Source organism: Babesia microti, chromosome IV, assembly GCF_000691945.2.
Source record: "Babesia microti strain RI chromosome IV, complete genome".
NCBI lineage: Eukaryota > Apicomplexa > Aconoidasida > Piroplasmida > Babesiidae > Babesia > Babesia microti.
In genome coordinates this window covers 181,679-202,957 of record NC_034969.1, presented here as the reverse complement: position 1 = coordinate 202,957, position 21,279 = coordinate 181,679, and the positions used below count along the sequence as shown (strand labels likewise).

Here is a 21,279-nt window from a genome sequence, read left to right as displayed (position 1 = left end):
CATACGGAGCACTGCAGTTTACCAACCAAATGACTAATACTAGTGATATTGTATGTATACCCAAGCAATTAAACTATCAATTTGATTAAAACACTGTTCAATTGATATTTCCAACCCAATACCGATTATTACTAAATTAGGCGGGCTTTCAAATTTTAAATACTTAAACTTTAAGACTCATTAAATTCTCAAGACATGTAACAGATTTAGCATAGACTGTAACCGTATGATCGGTTATATAATTTAAATCTTGGAAAACAATGGTTCAATCCTCTTGTAAAGATCATCAAAGGCATGGTACACCACGTCATAGCCCATGTTTTGGTATTTCAAATCTGAAGTGTTCTCAGTATACTCCTTTAACATGTATCTAGAAAAATTTATAAACTTTAGGAATTTAGATATATAGGACCAGGCGTATTGGCCCAATCCATTCCTATCTCGTACAATGTCGAATCGGCCACTCAACCAAAAGTCCATCATATATGAATTGCACAAGTAAGCTTCTTTGGAATCTACCAGCTGATAAACATCATTTTCAAAGTTAACAGTACACAATTGGACAACATTTTCTTCAATCGCGATTATACTTTCACATGTGAGCATGGACGTTTGTTGTTTGAATTTGTATATCATTTGACACAGATACACTTTATCCACAATGTTATCTTTAATGATATTCGTATCATCAAATTTGCCACTCAAGCATATAAAGGGGGAGTATATTCCACCAAAAGCAGATTTGGCTGGTTCAGTATGCTTGGTAAATGAAATTCTTGATAAAGGCAACGAATAATCGCCGCTTTGCAATGGGCCATATATCTTTGAACAAGATTGCAAATATTTTGGTATAGCAGATGAGATTATGGCATTGTATTTGTCAATGATTTCATTCATAATAGGCAACTTTACCACCATAGGAAAAGTGGCAGGGGTGACCGCATGTGCTTGAATTGGAGGTTCCAACCCATCCAAAATCGCCTCCAGTCTCTTCATAACAACGGTAGATCCAGTAAGGCTATGCTTACTTGTAACCGATGAGAGGAAATTCAACAATACCAGAGAAGGTAGGTTTTGGGGGGTTAGGATGTTGCAAGTACTGATGAATTTAGAGCCTGCAATTTGAGCTATGATTTTTTCACAATCGCCTGCCAATAGCTTGTGCAGTTGAATTGTTTGGAGTGCTGATGCGATTAGCAAATTAGTAGGATGTTCTTGGTGTAGTAAAATTGGATATTCACAGCAATTTATTGGAAATCCATTTTCATCTAGTAGGCCCAATTTCACAAGTATTTCCGTAGTATAAAGAAGAGAGTTTATTCTCAAGGCATCTTTGGATAATGATTTTTCATAGTTAAGTAAGGCTAGTGGATTTTGATAAATGGACTTAATTCGCTTAGATACAAATAACGTCCCTAGTGTTTCGGTCCTACATTGATCAATGATTTGAGCACTGGTTAAGTCAATACATTTTTTCCCTTTGCTGGCCTTTTGTTGGCTATGCCTAGTTCTGCTACTATTACTAGCCGAAGCTTCATCTCGGGCATCTCTATATGTTAATGTTTCAAATAACGTCAAGTTTCTTAGCATTAAAGTGGGTGAGCAAGTGTGGTTGGTGCTGACCAAGCTGGGCAAGGCGGCTGTAAGTAATTGAAATATTTTCTTTTGGGGTATGGACCAAAAAATCACATTTCCAGAAAGATCAAATCCTCTACGACCACATCTTCCACTCATTTGCTGGTACATTAGCGAATTAAGCTCATAATTGTCACCCACAAAAATTACACTCCTGCATGGCATATTTACACCAAATGCCAGGGTACGGCTAGCAATCACAATTTTCAGGTAGCCCATCCTAAACAACGTCTCAACAAACATCGTAAACTTGTGTGGTAAACCCTCATGATGAATGCCGATACCGCGCCTCAGCCCTTCTATATACTCTTCCGCACCAAACCTGCCCTTCATGGAGTATTTGGCCATGCTGATAAAGTTTTCCACCTCATCAGTGTAAGAGGTATAAATTCTTCGGTTGCTAAAGTTAAATTCTGGGTCGTATTCCTTGGCTATGTCTATTGGGGGAGGAGGGAGAGGTTCATCTGCCAAGCCGCTTGCATCAATCCCCTGTTCCTCCCTTTGCTCCCTAGATAGAGTTTTAAGTTTGCTATCCATCTCATGTTGTCTAACTAGTGCATTATATTTATCCATTCTACGCTTGTTCTCAATCTTTGTGGCTAACGTTGCTTCTTCTGTGCCATAGTATTTATCGTGCTGTTTCTGTTCAAGCATGCGAACGAGTGAAATCATCAGCTGTTCCATATGCACTCGGTCCAATACAAATGCTAGACAAGGCATTCCAGAGAATTTGTCAAGATCTTTGAGTAGTTTTATGAAGTTTTTTGCGTCAAAACAGTCATCGAGGCGCTCCTCCTCGATTATAGTATTAGCGTCAAAGCAGTATTCGTTTTTTTCCCCACCACTAGGATCATTTATATCCAAAATCGGATATTCTGGAAATAGTTTCATACTATAATTGATAGGTTTTGCGCATTTTAAACTCAAATATACCCTATCAATGCACTCTCGAGTAATGTTGCCGTTGTATATTTGCCTCTCAATTTCACTCTTACAAGCACTCCAATAATATCTGTACTGACGCTTAGTAATAGCAATAGATCCACTAAAGTAGTTAATTGGACGCAAATATTCCAGTTCCTCAATAGCCGCTTTTGAGGCAAAGTGGAATAGAGTTGTGACAAAGGCATAGCAGTCTCCAGCGCAAATGTTGAACCCGATGGGAAATCCATTTTCAGCCAATCTAGCGTGTGATAAACATGTTACAGGATTTAAAAGTTCTATACCCTTATAAATAGTGTATATTGCCAATTTTAGATCGGAATATCTTTCATCAAAAGTTGCCAAATGAACACCATTATTGCCATTAATCAGATTGCGGCTTTTGTTCACCTCGTTTAGCCATGAATGGAATTCAGACGGGTTTCCAATGGTGGCAGAAAGAGCCAGAAATGGACTGGAACTTAAGTGGATACAGCGTTCAAGATATTGGCCAATATCGGAATGGGTTATGCAATGGATCTCGTCAAAAATTATATATTCAATTCTCCTTACGTACTCTCTCTCGCTATTCCTCAGCGAAAGCAATAACATTTCCAATATTTGTGGCACCGTAACGAGTATTTGTGCGCACTTCCATTTGGGATCGTGGAACTTCTCTAAAAAGCTGGCATTTAGGACTGGGGTGATTGAAATATCCGATGAGCGATAAATCTTGGAGGAAAATCTCGCAGTAATTTCGTATGTTACTTGAAAGGCCAACGCTGTGTTAGGAGATACGTATATTACAACTCCCAAATCATCCATTCTCAACACCTGTTCCATTGCGTAGTAACAAATGTAGGTTTTACCTGCGGCAGTGGGAGCGCAAACCAAAGCGCTTGATCTGGCATCTATAACATCAAGTAACAATTTTTGCCAACCATCCGGTTTAAATAGTACCCTTTTATCCTCTGTAGAACCCAGGGTCCTTTCCATTATATCGCCCATATATTCTAATTGTATGTCATATTCCCTCTCCTGCGGCATAGAAGCATCCAATACATCTATTTTGGAGGGGTCAATTCTGAAACTATCATAGTTTTCACTTGAACCTAATTTTTTTGAACCACTCCCCTTGGTATTATACGTAACGTCTGATGATTCAGAACTTTGCATTACATGATTGCGCCATTCATTAAACATGTTTTTGGCGCTGAGGGGACAGCCTATAGAGATTAATATCTTTTGAAATTGCATAATCATATCCCTATCCACTAGTGGTTTGTATGTGTTGAATATATCTTTAACTAGGCAAAATAGCAAACAAATACATTTCCTCACGTCCCTTAACTCCTTCTCAGTCTTGGCAAGTCTAAGCCTAAACGCCTCCAAAGCGTTATGCACATTTCTCATAAGTATCAGCAAAAAGTTAAGCTGATATTCTTTGGTTGAGAATGTGGATTTTACCCATTTAAAATCGCTGATCATATCCCCTATCCCAGAGGGCCCCAGAGTAAATTCTAGGATCTGGTTATATATATTGCCGTAATCCAAATCGTTAGATATTTGATTTAGTTTCATTTCGTAAGGAGTTAGGGTATGTTTGTCAACTTCATACTTTTTTTTTGTTTGCGATTGTATATTTTTTTGTTTGAGAAGCTCCGCTTTTGATACGTGCGGCTCATGTTTAGACCCTCTTTTATTTCCCCTATCTCCAGATTCCCCCTTATCGCCAGTCTTGCCCTTATTGCCTTTGCTCCTATCACTTCTAACAGAATTAATGCTATTGTCATCGTTTAGTGATTGTATTAGCGATTTTTTAAGCTCAATCCACACATGATCTGCCTGTACTACTATGGGATGGTGCAAGTTATTTGATCCTAAATATTTGCTTAGAAGAAAGGATAATTGCTTGTAACGCTGCATATTCCTCTGCTCAATCCTCTGCTGACGTTTTAATTCTAGATCAGAAAGGTGTTTTGTGGGTTCCGCCTCTTTGTGCTTAATCTGATTTTCGAGATATATATCGATTACATCCTTCTTCTGAATAACGTCGTTCGGATCCCTATAGCCCAATTCACTAAATAATTTATTGGACACTAGTGCTGCTGTTTTATTGTATTCGGCGTAATTTATCCATTCAGAGTTGAACTCATCAAGTAGCAGTTTGTTGTATAAAAGTGTGAATTTAGCGTTTTCCTCGGGTATGGTGTCATTTTTGCCACAATTATGTATGGAAAAAGTGTCCACATTTAGTATATTTTCCAGGTTTGATTTTTGTATGGGAAAGAATCCTGTTTTATCCCCACTTAACCCTTCATATATACTGGTAATGTTGTTGATATCTTCGCTTCTAAATTTGTACAAATCACCAAACGTGTTGGAAAAGGTGTCAGAAGTAATTTCTTTATTGGAATTAAATTGTAGTCCAATATCGTAAATAATACGCTGCATTACTTTTCCGTCAAATAGATCGACCAGTTGGGACGATACTTTCTTAATTGTGCACAACAAATATGGATCATTTATGGTGTTAAATTGGATTATAACCGATTTTATGGATTCAAAAGAAAAATCTAGGTAACCACACACGTAAATATTGTAAAATTCCCACTCCATCATACGATCATTTGGCACGAATTTATTGGTAAATTCCACACGTTGCGCCAGTGACAAATTTTCAATTATGTAATTGTGCAGAATTGTACATTTTAGCAGGAGCTGGGATAGTGCTTGATTAATTTGCAACGATTCCGCATCGTTATCAGCATTGGCTTCAATGAATTGGTTATAGCAATAGCCTGCCAAAGCGTCCCTAAGGGTATATCCCTCTTCAATCTTTGCCAATATAAGACTAGCAGCCCCAACATCACCTCCTTCGTCAACTATGTTAAAGTAATCCGCCAGGTACTTGTAAACATTCAATGAAATATCGTGCGATAAAATGGTGCGTGAGAAGTTGACGTTATGGATCTGGAACCCGGAAGACTCCCTTCTCATATCAAACATATATGCCACATATAAGTTTTTAATGATACAAATATAGATTAATGAATGTGTTGTAAAGCAGAACTTGTCAATTGCCTTTGATATTTCCAGCCACTCCAAATATTCCTCAGTAATATCGATGAGAGTATTTTTTGATTTATTAACATTACTATTGGTGGAACTGGTAAATTTGTATATCCGGTTATACTTGTATAGGAATGATGACCCATCCTCGAGCAATATACAAGAGGGCTCACTAACAGTTAGATAATTAAACCAGCGCATATCATCAAACCAATTGTCAAACTCGTATATTGGAATAGCAAGATTTCTTTTGCAATGCAAAAGAAATAGTTCACGTAATAATGGGAAACTGGACATGAATATAACTTCCTTACAATCAGCAAAAAAGTCTTTATACACTCCAAAAAACACAATGTGAAATTTACCTCCGCTTTCAACAAGATCTGATATTAGTCGTTCCAGCAGATAGAATAGTTGTAATGTTTGCTGTCCAGAAATCAATTCTGTGAAATCGAATCCGATTTTGTAAGCCCTTAATATAGTATGAAGCAACAGTGATTCCCCGTGTATGACGAATATGGATTCTCTATTGCCCATTAAATCGTATAGATTGATTACATTTGTTGGTATAGTAGAGTACCATAGCTTCATCCTGTCAGCAATATGGACTTTTTGGTCATTGATATAAGCCTCAATGAATGAATTATTTGAGGATGAGGGTGAATACGTAGATGAGGCGTTGAACGATGTATAGGAGAGGGAAGAAAGTAGGTCTATTTCAGAAAATTTATCGCTTTCATTTAAATTGGGAATTTTATTTTCGCCCGATGGTTTTGAACGTTGTGATGAGGAAATGGAATTATCTGAATCATCAACAATCTTCTCCCCGAAAGAATCTACCTTACGTAGCATTTTTCCAATTCCCATGTTGAAGCCTTAGAGTTATAGGTTATGCATTTATCAATCTAGTGGCATTTGGATATGGTTGTGACTACAGGATGCCTAAGAAAGCATGTTAAGCGTTGATATCCCCCACTACGTTAACTGGCAGTTAGTAAAATAACTATTGGAGAATTGTATATTGTAGCCAAAAATGCGACATAATACAAATAATTGACTGGCATTCAGTTAGTGTTTATTGATTTAATTGTTTTATATTAAATATTACGAGTTTGCTATTGTGTTTGAGAAATGATTGCAAAGTGATGGATCATTGGTTATATTGCATCGTTCAAGTCCCACCAACGAATATAACAATAATAATGGTTGAGTTGTGATGGATATGGTGAGCAAGTAGTGTTGTAGCGAGTGCCAATAGATTAGCGTCTAGCCACAACTGACCTAGTGACTTTGTTTAGTAGCTTGTCTACAATTAGTGCGATGGTTCTCATGCTATAGGAATTGCCACTCTGTGTAAAATAATGTAAGGGTCGAGAGTAGTGATAGGGAGTTGCAAGTACTGCACAAAGGTTGATGTGGGAGGCGCAAGTACGACGAGAGTTGTACATGGGACGTAACGTGAAACTGCAAGTTGTAAAATATTGCATATCGTCATATACTTGCGGATTTTCTGGAGTAATTTTGTGTGGTTAGATAAATAATGTGCATTGATTTGTAGTAGATTTGGACACATACATACTTACAACATTGAAAATGTTTGAGTCTGTAGTCGAAAAGCTACTAGACGTCTACCTCGCTCACTATGTCGAGGGCATAAAAGGGAATTTACACTTGGCTGTCTGGTCTGGTAACGTCTCCCTGGACAATCTTGAAATAAAGAGGGACATCGCGGAGCGGTTATCACTTCCAGTTGATCGTAAGAAATGTGTAGACTAATAAATTTTTTCTTAGACCTAATTAATACAGTTGTTTTTGGAAAGATTGGGAGACTGATGTTAAAAATTCCCTGGGCCGGTCTAGGGTCATCGCCCATTCAGATTGTTTTCGAGTCAGTTCACATACTGCTGGCGTCAAAATCAGCAGACAAGAGCGATGACGATCTACTAGCGGAGATTAGGCAGGCAAAAGAATACGCGGTACGTGCCACGTTTTTATTGGATTAAATTAAAGCGAGCGCAGTTTGACACAGGTATCCCTGGTGGAGAATGAGTATAGAACAATGGCTATGGGAAACGAAGACCAAATGGCTAATTCTTCCTACTTATTTCGATTGGTGACAAAGATACTCAACAATATCCAGATTCACATAAAGGACATACACATCCACTACGCCGACGAGCAGTTTTCAATTGGATTCAAGCTGAGATCATTGAGCATAAGAAAGTGTTCTGAATCCCATTACATTTACAACCAATACGGCGAGTCCTATCTGATAACCCACTCTTGCGAGTTACTGGAGGCGTCCATATACTGCAGCTACGCCGATGACTCTGGGGGAAACGGCAGGTCCCCCCTTGACATAGTTGCCAGGGACGCTGGTAAAAGGGCACAAGAATTTGACCTGAACGCACTAGAGCTGCAGGGCTACAGTCATAATACCGTATTGAGTCCATTGTCAATGCGCCTCCATGCGCATATAAACAGTTGGGACAAGACAGTGATGGCTACGCTAGAAATAGGCGATTCTGCCATGTTAACGTATGGAGGCAACGTAAAGGAAGCTAACAGGAAGGAAGCTGACGGGACGGAAGGCAATGGGATCAACATAACCCTCGCCGGGCAGAGCCTGTTATCTCTCATACGCATCTCGAGTGCTATAAAACGGCAGAGAATAAGAAAGGCAAACTTATTGTTATCCCAGGTACAGCACGTTGCCTGCGACTCAGAATCCCTGAAAACAGTAACAAAAAGCGAGTACATTCGCCTACAAACGATCGCTTTAAGAAAGGGAGAGATGACTGAAGACGAGCGGGAGCGGCTCCAAATGATATTTGACGTTGCGCCAATACGTCACCTGGCCAAATGGCGCGCAAGTTGCAAGAAATCACTCGGGTCCACAGAAGGGGCAAGGCCTGGCGGAGATGAGGGCGGGGGCGGATTGTGGAACTGGGTCAAAGGGAAGACACAGGCGTTCAGCAGGAGCTCCAGGGGAGAGTACGAGTTCGGCGGAGTGACCCTAGACTGCGAGCAGATGCAGGTGCTGCAGGAAGTGATGAACGCAGACGATTTGCTGCAAGATACCCCCGCAATGGGCAGTTTCAGCCTCTCCTTCACGTTGGGATTCTGCAGCCTTTCCATAATCGGAGACGATATCACAGGCACAGACCTGACTTTGACCCTGAAGAACCTTCATTCAAACCTCTTTGTCCAATCAGCGATAGACAGCAACGAGCTAGAGACATACAACGTACACTCTCGTCTTCGGCTGTCACAATTTAACTGCATGTTTGAGCGGGAAACCATGGTCAAGATCGACGAATGCACCGCACTCACGAGTAGACCCATAGCATCGTCGTGCCAGTTCGCCTCGCTCAACAGCCCCTTCGCCGAATCGAATCCCCAAAGCAACAATGACGCCATTCTTGTAGAGCTAGCGCATAACGTAACCAAGGCCGGAAACGTGTTATACCTGGGCGGACTCCTCTCCCCAGTAGAAGTATTCGTCATACCGCAGAAGGCGGCACGCCTACTGGCCTTTGTCCAGCACTTTTACAATCTAGCGCAGTTGGAAGGCCAGCAATACGGCGCCTTGAGTAATTACGTGGGAAACGCCACCAACCCGCCAGACGATCCTGTAGACGACGAGTCCTCCGCCCCCGCAACGACATCGCTTACGCTGCCGGGGCTCTTCGCCTTCGACCTAAACGTTTCCGCGCCCATAATACACCTGCAAGGCGACGTCTCTACACAAAATCCCACAGTAGAAGTACACCTCGGAAAGCTCATTGCTAAAACCAACTCCGCCTGCGACATAGACAACATCTCAGGCATAATCGAACTCAGGGAAACCAAAATAATCTGCGCAAAGGGGGAAAATTATATACACTTCCTGAAGCCGGTACCCGTAAAAATACACTTTTCCGTAATCAGGCGCGCAAGCGTTACGCTAGACATCATCATGGAGGAGCTTTTTGTGCAGGTCAGCCCCCTTTCCGTCACGGCGCTCCTAGACGTACCCGTCGCCCTGGCCAGCGTAAAGCGCATAGGGGGCCCCGCCTCGGAGGCGGAAGGCAGACCTGGCAAGTCCAGCCTGATCACCGTGGCCCAGGCCATGGCCCGCAGTCTGGCCCACGGCGAGCAGCCCGACGCAAGCACAAGCAGCGCCTCCTCCCTGGCCTGCTCGCTGCTCGTGCGCCACTCGGGCCTGGCCATGTACAACTCCACGGGCGAAGAGGTCTTCGTGGCGGAGCTGAACAACGTCCTGGCCAAGCTCGACCACAACCCGGCCGCCCGGGCAGACAAAACCGCGCTCTACATAGGACTGGAGGGGGCCTCCGTCCGAAACCCCCTCTCGGGCACCCTGCTATTCGTCGTAGGGCAGCCCAAGCCCGCCCCGGGGGACCCTACGCACCTGCAGCTGCAGCTGCAACTGCAGCATCCCCCCGCGCAGGACGGCGACGCCGCGCTGCAGAACACCGTCCGGACGGGGGTGGAAAGCCTGGACAGGGACGACGACTTTTTCGAAGACGCCATTGAGGAGGACTACAAGTCTGTGGAGATAGACATCGCCCTGGGGGACGCCGCCAAGGTGGACGCCAGGCTCACCGAGGTGGAGGCCTGCTGGCAGTACCGGAGCGTCCGCATGGTCTACGAGGCCGTGCAGGAGTACTGCGAAATACTTCAGCGCACCCTGCCCAACCTGGGCGAGCGCCCCCCGCCAGAACAGGAGCCCCTCTCCCCCCCGCCGGAGCCCTCTCCCCTCGTACCCCCCTCGCACCCCGCCTTCGACCAGCTGGTTAGGGAGGGCATAGACGCCCGCTCCATGCCCTCCATGCCAGATGCGACCTCGGGCCCCCCGTTTGTCGAAATAGCGCTCCGAGTCAACGAAGCCGCGATTTCCTTCCTCCAGGACGACAACTCCTCCATCGGCCGGCTGGCAGCGCAACACATACGCTCAAAACTGTGCAGAAACCACAGCGGCGACTCCGAGATACACTTGGATGTGGAAAACGGAACGCTCCTGCTGGACGGGCGCTGCCTCCTCAAGGCCATCACCCCCGAAAAGTCCAACATTCTCGCCATACACATGCGCTTCTACGCCCAAAGCCAAGGCGATGCGAAGCCCCCCCTGCCCTTTTCCGTCTGCATACTGGCAAATATGTCCCAGGTCAACTTTATCTACTACCAAAACGACCTTTCTAGACTTACAGACTACCTAAACGATGGAATACTCAACGTATTCATCTCCAACTCGTACAGAAAAGTGCTCACCGCCGCCTCCCGCAGGCACACACTTTTCAACCTGGCCATAAATAACTCCTCCATAATAGTGCCCAGGGACACGGACGCCCTGCACGGACGCCTCGGCGTCCGGCTTTCCCTTCCAATTCGCCGCTATGACACCACGGCCCTCGTCTTTTCCGTCGGCGCCCTCTCTGCCAAGAACTCCTACCCCGCCCCCTCGCCCCGCGCGGAGGGCGGGGGCGAGGGGGCGGGGGCCGAGTCCACGCCCAGGTGCACCCTCTCCCTGGACATATCCGGGCTATCCGCCGGCCTCGCCGGCCCCTGCTGCGAAACACGTGCGGACAAAGAGGTCAGGTTCGACGTCCAGTCCGGCGGCCCGCCCGAGCGCGAGGCGCGGGCCGCCGGACTGGACTCTTCGCCCATCCTGGCGCCAGTAGATATGAAGATAATCTACAGAGGGGGCGCCATCTTGAACGTCTGCATGCACGCCGAGCGCTGGATTCTGGAACTCAAGCAGGAATTACTCACTGCAATTCTAGACGTTGCTAACGAAAACCTGCTCGGTAATTTATATCTGCGCCGCGTCGACACAGAAGCAGGCGGCGAACAGGCGCCTGCCGCCGCCTGCATATTCAGGATGAACCTGTGCCTATTTTTTCAGGGCCTGGACGTGCGTCTGCCGGGGCTGGCCGAGATAGGACTGGACGAAGTTGTCGTATGCCTAAACTACTTTTCTGACGAGCGCGACGGGCCCTGCGATGGGGAACGCGGATTCCAGTGCGATAACGGGTACCAGTTCGGCTGGTGCGCGCAGGGGCTCAGCATAGACGACCTGCGTAAGTCCAGGAACGCGCACCGGCGGCTGCTAACGTGCCTGCCGGCTAAGAGTCCGGCGCCGCCCTACCCCAGCGAGTTTAGGGCCGCGCCGGACTTTTTTTTGGGCGCCTGGTGCAGAAACTACGCAAAATCGACGGGACAGGACTTTTTCAACCCGATAAACCGCGTGCATGGCACAAAATTTCTAGTGACCAGTAACGGCATGGGCCACACCGTTGAATGGATGCTAAACGATCCTACGATATCTGTATTTTCAGTCATGATGGCCGACCTGGCCTCCTTTTTTTATAACTCCTGGTCCGCCTGCACCATGAGCACCCACCCCAGGCCCAGCCCTCCGAGTAACCCCGCCCCGACTGGCCCCGCAGCCTCCGCCAGACGCCTGGAGGTCTCCTGCCACGTGAACGGGGGAAAATTCATCGTCTACACCGATGTGGCCTCAGAAAGACGCCCCAGAATCGAGTGCCTCTCCAACTTCGCCCTCGCGCTCACGCTGGACAGCGGAGCCTACACGCTTACCAGATTTGACGTGGAGCGCTGCAGCCTCAACCGGGTCACCTACTACGCGGGCTCCCCGCTGACCACCTGCCTCTGCGACCAAATCGACGTCTACCTCAAGGGGAGCTACCAGGCGCCCAAAAATGGACCCACTAAAACTGATCTCACCGCGGTCGTGCCCCCCTTCAACATCAACCTCTACTCGAGGGACTTGGCCATACTCGCGGCCGCGCTGGCCGCCGTCAACTCTGACACGACTCCTGACACGCGCCGCAAGAATCGCACGCACTCCAAAACGCCCAGGGGGAGGCTCAAAATCTCGATCAAGCTGCAGGACATCTCCTGCACCTTCCTGGACGACACTCGCGCCTCCGTAGTGCCCATCATGCGCCTCTCCCTCGCGGGAACGGGCGGCCTGTCCGCCACGGACAAAAACGGCACCGGGTGGGGCGCGTCCTACGTCTGCAACAACTGCTCGTGCAAGCTCGAGTACCTCAACGCCAAGGTCGGGGACTGGGAGCCCTTCATCGAGCAGGCAGCGTTCGAGTTTGCCTTCCACTCGTCCGACACGCCCATCGACCCGCCCAACAGGACGGACTGCGCCGCGCCGGGCGCCAAGTTCAACTCGCACTTTATGCTCGCCGCCCTGCTGCCAGTCTGGATCAACGTCACCCCGCACCTCTGCCAGCTGCTCCTCTGGCTGGGGCCTCTCCTCGGGGTGGAAAAGGGAGAGGGGGCGGAAAGGGAAGAGGGGGTGGAAAAAGATGAGGGGAAGTGGGGGTACGTGGCCGGGAAGCACCACACCCACTACGCCTACTTCTGCCTCAATCTCACGCCCCACTGCTACTACGCCCTGCTGCGCCGCCCCCCCGCGGCGCCGGGGGGCGTGCGCGCGGCGGGAGACGTGGGCATACTGACGCTGAACCCCAGCAGCGAGTGCTTCCCCATCGACCTCGTCGCTGGCGGGGGCGCTGGAAGCGGAGACGACAGGGCACACATCCAGCTGGTCCCGGCGCCCCCATTCGCGCTCGCGCGCAATGTGCTGGAGCGCATCTTCGGCGCAGACTACCCGCCCGAGTACGTGGAGCCCGTGCTCCGCGACCTAATGGTCACGCGCTCGGTGGAAAAAACGGTGGACAACTTTCGCCAGCGCCCGCAAGGCTGCGGGGTGTACGACCCCTGCCCGCCCTGCCTGGGCCCCTTCCCGGCCGGAGTGCCCGCGAGCGTGGTCTCCCTGCTGCGCAACGGCAGCGTCCCGGTCAACTCTCCGCTCGTGGACGCGGTCTCCATCTCCCGCGGCGCGCCCAACCAGTACCGCCTGGGGCCGCCGGACTTTTATGCGTCCTTCCTCGAGGCGGTCGTGGGGGGGGGAGAAAAGGAGAGGCAGAGGGAGAGGGAGGGGGAGGGAGAAAAGGAAAGGGAGGGAGAGCTGATTTGTCACATACTGACACCACACGTGTCGCACAAGGTGCTCTTGATTTGCTCCACCGTGCGCGTCTTCAACCGCTGCGGGCTGCCGCTGTACCTGCAGTTTTTGGACCGGCGCGGGCAGCCCTGGGAGCTGCCGCCCCTGGACATAACGGCGCCCGTGTCCGTGCTGGAGCAGGGCGGCGACGACCTGGACGGCTCGTACTTTGACGTGGCGGGCACGGACGCAAGCAAGGACTTGCGCTCCAGCAAGGACATGCGCTCCGGCACTGACCTTCTGCTGCTGGACGGGCACTTTGCATCGGTCCCATATTGGGTCTTTTGGGGCCCGGCGCACGTTAACCTCAGGTTCCGGCCCGCCGCCGACCTGCTCGGCCGCGGCTGGTGCTCCAGCGTGGCGGGGGGTGCGCCCCCCTGCGTCGAGGACAGGGCGCCGGGGTGGTCGAAAGTCGTGGACACGCACGTGCACCAGGGCTCCAGGTGGCGGCAGTGCACGTGCGAAGGGTACAGGCTCTATTTTCTGGCCAACATTCGCTCCTCCAGGTCTGCCTTCCCCGGGGAGAAGGACTTGCGCGACGTCACCATCATGCCCGCGATGACGGTCCTCAACGCCCTGCCCGTGGGCCTAGACCTCCGCTTCTCCGCCCACGGTGGCGTCACGGTGGAACCCGCGTCAGGGGGCACGTCAGGGTCCGGCTCGGGGCGCAGGCGGCGCGTCGGGCTGGCGCCCAGCGCCGAGACGCGCAGGGGCGTCTGCGCGTCCGCGGCGTTCAGCCTACAGACCCGCTCGCTGATGCACCTGTACGTGCTCACGCCCGGCGAGTCGCTGCAACTGCAGCTCCGCATCGCCGGCACCGATTCCCAATGGACACGCCAAATTCCGACGGCCTTTCCGGCCGCGACCCCGGTCGAGGTCAGGTTCCCCGACGGCACGGCGCCGGTCGAGCTCGAGGTGGCGCGCTGCCCCGTCGCGGGGCTGGACAAATTCGTCTATCTCGTTGTCACTGCGCCGCTGTGGCTCGTGGACAAGACTGGAATGGGCGTGCGGCCCGCGCGGGACGGGCAGTTCTACCCCACCGTGGGAGGTATCACCTTCCTGCGCCCCTCCAAGTTTAACGAGCTGGAGCTCACGGTTCCCGCGCTGGGCGGCGGCCCCTCCGCCTCGGTGCGGTGCCAAATTCCCGTTGCCGGGGGCTTCGGGCTGGCGCGGCTCTGCCGCGCCCAGCGCCGCGGGTCTCGCAGCGGCCGCGGCGGCGGCGCCACGAGCGCGGAGGGCGGCGCCCTCTGCCTGAACACGCACAAGATTATATTTCCAAAGTTCCACGCGCACCTGCAGAGCCGTGTGGTTTCAGTGATTCCCGAGTTTATGGTTACCAACGACTCTGGCTGCGACTTGTTCGTGCGGGAGGGCGAGGGCTCTCCGCCCTTTCGCGTCGCCTACGGCGCGTCCGTGGCCCTGCCCTGGGGCCCGGTGCGCGAGCTCGTTGACAAGGAGGAGATCGAGCTGGCCAGGCTGCAGTTTGCCGCGCTGCCCCACGGCGCGGAAAACATTTCGCGGCTGCGCTGGTCCTCGCTCGTCTACCTGGCGGAGCAATTCGCGGGCGTGACTTACATGGGCGTCGAGAGCGGGGGCAGGAGGCCGGCGGTGTACAGCCTAAAGGTGATTCCCAAGGCGGGGGTGAAGCACCTTTGCATAAGCAGGCCCCGCGACAAGAACGAGGGGTTCGTGCTGACCAACAAGTCTTCCTACGTAAAGTGCGTCACCATACGCACCTTCCACGCGGACGGGCCCTCGCCGCCGCCGCCGGCCCCGCCGGCCCGCGGCGAGGACGCGGCCGCGTGCCTGACGTTTTCCGCCAAGTTCGGGGAGGCGATCCACATTGGGTGGTCGCACCCCTTTGTCTACGCCACTAGGCAGTGCCAGCTGTTCCTCTGGCTGGACCGCAAGACGGTGGCGCCCAAGCACCCGTTGGTGCTGAATTTGTCCAGCGCCGCGTTTCGCTTCCGGCAGATGGAGGTGACCCTTCCGGAGGGCGGGCCCATAATGATAACGGCGCAGCGCATGGGGAGTTTTATATCGATTTCTGTGAGCACGGCGGAGGGGGGTGCGGGCGCGGGGGCTGGCGCCGCCGCGGGGGGCGCGGGCTGCTGCCAGCTGACGGTCACGGTCCCGCAGGTGGGCGTGAGTTTGGTTTCGCACCAGTGTCGCGAGGAGCTGGTCTACGCGGAGCTCTCCAACCTGACGGGCGTGGTGTCGCTGAAGGGCGAGCACCAGATTTTCGAGCTTCGCCTCTCAGATATTCAGGTGGACATGCAGCTGGAGGGTAAGAACAGCGTGGTCCTCGCGAACAGGGGGTCGCAGGGGCAGAAGGAGCGCCGTTACTTTTTGCAGCTCTACGTCGATCGCCCCTACGCGTCGCTGCAGGACATTTATCTGCGCAAGATGTTTGTGGCGGTGGACGACCTGCAGCTGGATATAGGCGCCCAGATATGCGAGTCGCTTGTGGGGTTTTATTACGAGTGCATCCAGTCGCTGGGCGTGCCAAAGCGCGTGCGCAGCTGCGCCTATGGGCAGGTGCCGGTGGGCGCGAGCTGCACGGATGGGCAGACGCTGCTGGGGAGGCTTGCGTTTGGGAACAAGGCCACGCTGCTGGACGTGGAGAACTGGGTCCTCATGGAGGCGCGGCGGCCCCAAAGCTCGATCGAGCTGCTCTTCGACAAGCCCCTCTCGATCTCGCTCGACTATCTCTACATTCAGAGCTGCACGGTCTTCGTGTGGTGCTGCTTCGAGCTCTCAAAGCTCTACATGCTGGGCGACCTGCTCCGCATCGGCCTGCGCATCATCTCTGCCTCCAACAACCTGGAGCTCAAGGGGGCGCCGGTGCAGTTTCCCCAGGAGTTCGCCAGTAACGTGCGCGCGACTGCGGTTTCCTTCTACGAGCAGCTTAAGGACAAGTACATGCACTCGGCCATATCGTGCTTGGGCGGGCTGTTGGGCTACAGCTCCCTGGTCAATATCCCCAGGATGCCGATCACGCTCGGGCGCAACACTATCGAGCTCGCGGCCGACGCCGTGGACAACGTCACCGCGGGGCTCGGCAATATACTCTCGGCCTTTACTTTCGACACGGAATATATCAACAAAATGCAAAAGGTAGGGGAGAGGGGAAGGGAGCTATACCATATAGTATACTATATGGTATCTCTATATTATATACTATATACTATACTATACTAATCCTCATCCCTCTCGTACTGTACTCATATAGGAGAGGAGCGGTAAAGCAGCTAGCAATATACGCGAGGGATTCGCAAGCGCGGGAAAATCAATCGGCGAAGGGGTCCTTAGCCTAACTAATATACTCACCAAACCCATAGAAGGTGCTCAAAAGTCTGGAGTTGGAGGATTCTTCAAAGGCATCGGTATAGGAATCGCCGGGTCCATAGTCAAACCCATCGATCATATGCGACAGGCTGTGTCACACGTCAGCCGGGGAATCAAGGCTGATATGGCCAAACCCGTGGGCGGTTATAAGTGGAGGTGCAAAGTACGCAGAAAACCCAGGATGCTCTGGGGGGAATTTGGGAAACTCTGGTAACGTACTCATAATGCAGTGAATATAACGCGGAAGATGCTGATCTCAGGCAGGCGCTGGGCGCGCAGCTCTCCAAGAATATCATGAAGTCCATTGTCACCACGTGCAATAGGTCGGAAAGAAAAGCAGTGACTACACTGCTGCTTTTCTATCCAAACCAACTACTCCGCGTATCGCTACCCGACGGAGAAATGCCCTCCGTTATATGGAAAATTGATTACGCAGCCATCGTCAATACCAGGGCGTCCAACTACGGCGTACACGTAGAAACAAAAACAAAAACGCTACAAGTGCCGGCTCCCACCGTTGACATGATCTACAGGGTCTACAGGCAGGTGGAGGATGCCAGGTCGCAGGCCACCTGCTTCGCTCCCATATCCATATAGCCGTGCTCCCTGGTTTGACTAACTTTGACGCCAACTAGGCCTCTGTAATTTGTAGTTTATGTTATCGAGAGGGAAAGGGGGAGTATATGGCCGCCACAGTCACATCAGGCGGGGCGTCCACTGTAGGGCCGTCAATGTCTAGCAAGGAAAACCTCCTCTCCAAATATCTGCAAGAAAAATCGCCGTTCATACACGACACTAAGTTTGATCTGTCGCTCAAAGAGTATCCCTTGGGTCCAATCCTCCTGCCCATTCCACTGAGCAGCGAGCTGCTAGGCTACGAGACCAGCGCACTAGAAGTTTTACACCGATGGATGAATTTTCAAAATCTAAGCGAGCAGATTGATCTAGATGAAATGATTGACTATGAGCTCGCAACTAAATCTGAGGAGATGCAACAATGCGAGGAGCCACTGGACCTCTCTGGTGTTGTTCCCAGCTTCATATTGGACCAGGTGAAACAACTAGCCACTAGGAGGCAGGAAAAGTCCTCCAAATTGCTTGGTATTAGTCCACTAAAATCTGCAGCTGATAATACGCAAAACAATTGGCTAAGACTCTCCAAGGAACAGCGCGTTCAGATCTACATGGATAGCATCAGAAACAGTTTTGTCGATCCAAAGACGCTAGTAAACCCAAAAAACCCAAACCTGAAGCAAAAGAAAGTCTACAAGGTGATGCCAAATGTACAACACTGGAAAAATACGTACATACATACCAGCATTTCCGGCGGCGTCGCTGAAATAGATAAGGGCGAAAGGGGATTCATGAGGGTAACGGAAGAAACTCCTACCAGCAAGCAGTTTGAGTATTATTGCAGTGTTGGAATGGAAGGGAAGGCTGAAAGGTTTTCATTCCTACGAAATTATACCTGCCAGGTAATCTATTACGCTTAGTTAGCACTCTGCAAAGGGCTCGGTAGGTGAAAACTATTATCTGATGTTGCTTCCCCAACAATTGTACCAGCTGGCCAATCAAACGCTTGAAAACAAGTCCAATTTCCAACTTAAGCAACAAACGCATGCATCCCAATCGCAGGGTATTGATGGGAATGCTACAGACATTCCTGACGCAGATAATGATACCATCTATATTATATCCATCAAGGGCCAAAAATCAGTGCTGACAAAGGCCGGAGGGGGCAAGAAACATGATTACCTAATCACATATAAGGATGATGATGAGGAAGAGGGGGAGGATGCTACCAGCAATGCCTCCGCGTAATACGCTCATTCAAATTGTTTTAAAAGTAAAATAACAGAGCATTTTAAAGCTCAACCACTAATGCATCGCGATATTGTTAATTTCTTTCTCAACTATGCATCGTAAAGGCTAGTGTGATTGTCGTATGTAGGTGGCGATAGCTGGTATGTATGTGCAATCTGAACGTCTTGAAGTTTAAGCATGTGAATTTTTAGATATTTACTTAAATTGAAATATGATATGTCTAAATATTTGCAATCGCGTTGATGTTTTGGCAGATAAGAGAGCATGGCGATTTACACATGATATTGTGCAAAGATTCTGTTAAATGTTACTAGTTAATTAAGAAAAACAAGTCTAAAAGAGGTGCAATTATTGGTAAACGTAAATGCCAACGTATGCATACTCGCTAAACTATAATTGGTAGACATAGGGTGTTACGCTTAAATCTTAGTTTTTAAGGTAACTGGTAATTGGTTGTGGATTCATGCATAAGTATAGTTGTTTTGGTGGGTATATATAGTATATAGTGTCACTTATGGTAATGGTATAATGGGGTGGGCCATTGCAATGGTTAAGGCCCAAAAGGAACAGCCAGACAAAGGCAAAGGGGACGCCAAAAATAAGCCCCCGGTTAGTTCCAAACAAAAACCCTCAAAGGTTGATATTAAGAAGGCGAAAAATGCTGCGAAATCTGTGAAAAAATCCACCACCTTGTCCAAAGTCAAAGTTAGACGGAATATACATTTCTTCAGAAAGAAGACGTTGAAAAAACCGAGAACTCCCAAATTTCCCAGAGTTTTAAAAACACGCCACTCTAAAAAATTAGACAAATATTCAATTGTCAAATATCCCCTCACCACTGAATGCTCCATGAAGATGATTGAAGAAATCAATACTCTCGTCTTTATCGTAGATCCTAGGGCTAACAAGAGAAAAATCAAGTTGGCCATGAAAAATCTTTACGATGTGGATTGCCAGAGCGTAAATACTTTGATTCGTCCAGACGGGCTGAAGAAGGCTTTCGTTAGACTCTCACCCGACCAGGACGCACTGGATGTTGCCAACAAAATCGGCATAATCTAAATAAGTTATAATTCTAAACTTCTTAATTTTGAATTATCAAAATACAAATAGTCATAGCTTAAGAATCTTATAGCAGGCCTCCCCCACCGTCACTGGTCCCTGTGAACCTATAGTTTTGTAACATGTATCGGGGTCGCTGGCATCTGCTGTAAACCCGCATTTGTAGTAAAAGTTTAGTGCCCTGGTGTTGGATTTTATGCAGGTGCACATAACTTTACTCAACTTATATTTGTTGGCTACTTTTTGAGCCAATTTTATAAGTAATTGTCCAACTCCATTGCCGCAACAATCGCTCTAAATTAACCAGTAAATACCCTGAGCTGTATTTCAAATATGTAACAAACAGGGGTAATGGGCTGGCACTCGTGAATTGCGATAAAACGATAACAAATGAAGCCAACTAAACAATCTGTGCTATCTATTATCAAAAAGTAGAAGTTAGAGTTGGCACTCAATATTTGTAACTTGCTCCTATCATTCCAGCCGCCGCAAAATTTTGATTCGTTGTACAATTTCATCATGTTGCCCCTCACAAGCTCTAGACATTGTTTAATCAAAAATCGATCCACATTGGCACGGCAAGCCCATGTGTAACTATAGTTTAGACCTTGCAATTTATTTAACAACTCTGAGTTTTCTCGTAGTAATACATCTGTATTAGGACCATGTAAATCTATAGTGTGTAGTTGATTTGCTCTTTTTATAACATCACGAACCTGCTTTACAGTCATTCAATATAACGTATGTTACATAGCACTACACAACAATATGTCCCATTAGTCTAGTTTTTGTATGACATGTCCAACAATAGTTCGAATGCATTAATTCAACAGTTGCTGAAGGCGGAACAAGAAGCGGAGGAAATTATCAAAAGGGCTAAGGATGGTGAGTGTCAATTACTGATTATTTTATATGATACTAAACATATACATGTACTTTTTTACTCTACTAACATAGCCAAAGCCAAGCTGCTAAATGATGCTGAAATTATGGCGCAAAAGGAGATCGAGCAGTTCAAGAAAATGGAAGATGAATTGTTTAAGGAAAAACTGAAGGAACTCCCCAACGAAAACGATACAACCATCAATAAGATGAGGGAGGAGACTGAACAGATTATTAAAAAATATCGTCAGAAAGCTGCAAGTATCTCTGAGTCGCTGGTAAACTTTCTGGTCACGAATGTCATTACCGTCAACTTGCCCACCAACACATTAGAGTCCTAATTTATTACCCTACGTTTAGTAATAATTCTACTGCGCATTTACTAATAGCATAGATTTTTATCGCAGAAAAGTTTTATATGTTTTTTAAACATATACAAACCACAAATGGTGCATAACACGCGTTGTTTGTGGGCACATTATACCTATCTA

The 21,279-nt window shown here is 48.8% G+C and overlaps 6 protein-coding genes across 6 annotated transcripts; 4 read left to right on the top strand and 2 right to left on the bottom strand.

Moving 5' to 3' along the window:
• Positions 244 to 6,495, bottom strand: BmR1_04g05350 (Uncharacterized helicase C694.02; the record flags this gene model as incomplete). The annotated part of the gene is made up of 1 exon (XM_012794222.2): positions 244 to 6,495. One exon carries the CDS (start codon positions 6,493 to 6,495, stop codon positions 244 to 246), a length of 6,252 nt encoding a protein of 2,083 aa, XP_012649676.2.
• BmR1_04g05345 (Vacuolar protein sorting-associated protein 13A) lies at positions 7,222 to 17,617 on the top strand (the record flags this gene model as incomplete). The annotated part of the gene is made up of 5 exons (XM_021482377.1): positions 7,222 to 7,384; positions 7,435 to 7,604; positions 7,658 to 16,789; positions 16,905 to 17,230; positions 17,251 to 17,617. 5 exons carry the CDS (start codon positions 7,222 to 7,224, stop codon positions 17,615 to 17,617), a joined length of 10,158 nt encoding a protein of 3,385 aa, XP_021337633.1.
• Positions 17,618 to 17,703: 86 nt separating this feature from the next.
• BmR1_04g05340 (hypothetical protein) lies at positions 17,704 to 18,841 on the top strand (the record flags this gene model as incomplete). Its single annotated transcript, XM_012794220.1, has 2 exons — positions 17,704 to 18,495; positions 18,518 to 18,841. 2 exons carry the CDS (start codon positions 17,704 to 17,706, stop codon positions 18,839 to 18,841), a joined length of 1,116 nt encoding a protein of 371 aa, XP_012649674.1.
• Positions 18,842 to 19,372: 531 nt separating this feature from the next.
• Positions 19,373 to 19,906, top strand: BmR1_04g05335 (large subunit ribosomal protein L23Ae; the record flags this gene model as incomplete). The annotated part of the gene is made up of 1 exon (XM_012794219.1): positions 19,373 to 19,906. One exon carries the CDS (start codon positions 19,373 to 19,375, stop codon positions 19,904 to 19,906), a length of 534 nt encoding a protein of 177 aa, XP_012649673.1.
• Positions 19,907 to 19,957: 51 nt separating this feature from the next.
• On the bottom strand, positions 19,958 to 20,637 carry BmR1_04g05330 (N-alpha-acetyltransferase 40; the record flags this gene model as incomplete). The annotated part of the gene is made up of 2 exons (XM_012794218.1): positions 19,958 to 20,200; positions 20,221 to 20,637. The coding sequence occupies 2 exons, from the start codon at positions 20,635 to 20,637 to the stop codon at positions 19,958 to 19,960; spliced, it is 660 nt and encodes a 219-aa protein (XP_012649672.1).
• On the top strand, positions 20,704 to 21,129 carry BmR1_04g05325 (vacuolar ATP synthase subunit g, putative; the record flags this gene model as incomplete). Its single annotated transcript, XM_021482376.1, has 2 exons — positions 20,704 to 20,791; positions 20,864 to 21,129. 2 exons carry the CDS (start codon positions 20,704 to 20,706, stop codon positions 21,127 to 21,129), a joined length of 354 nt encoding a protein of 117 aa, XP_021337632.1.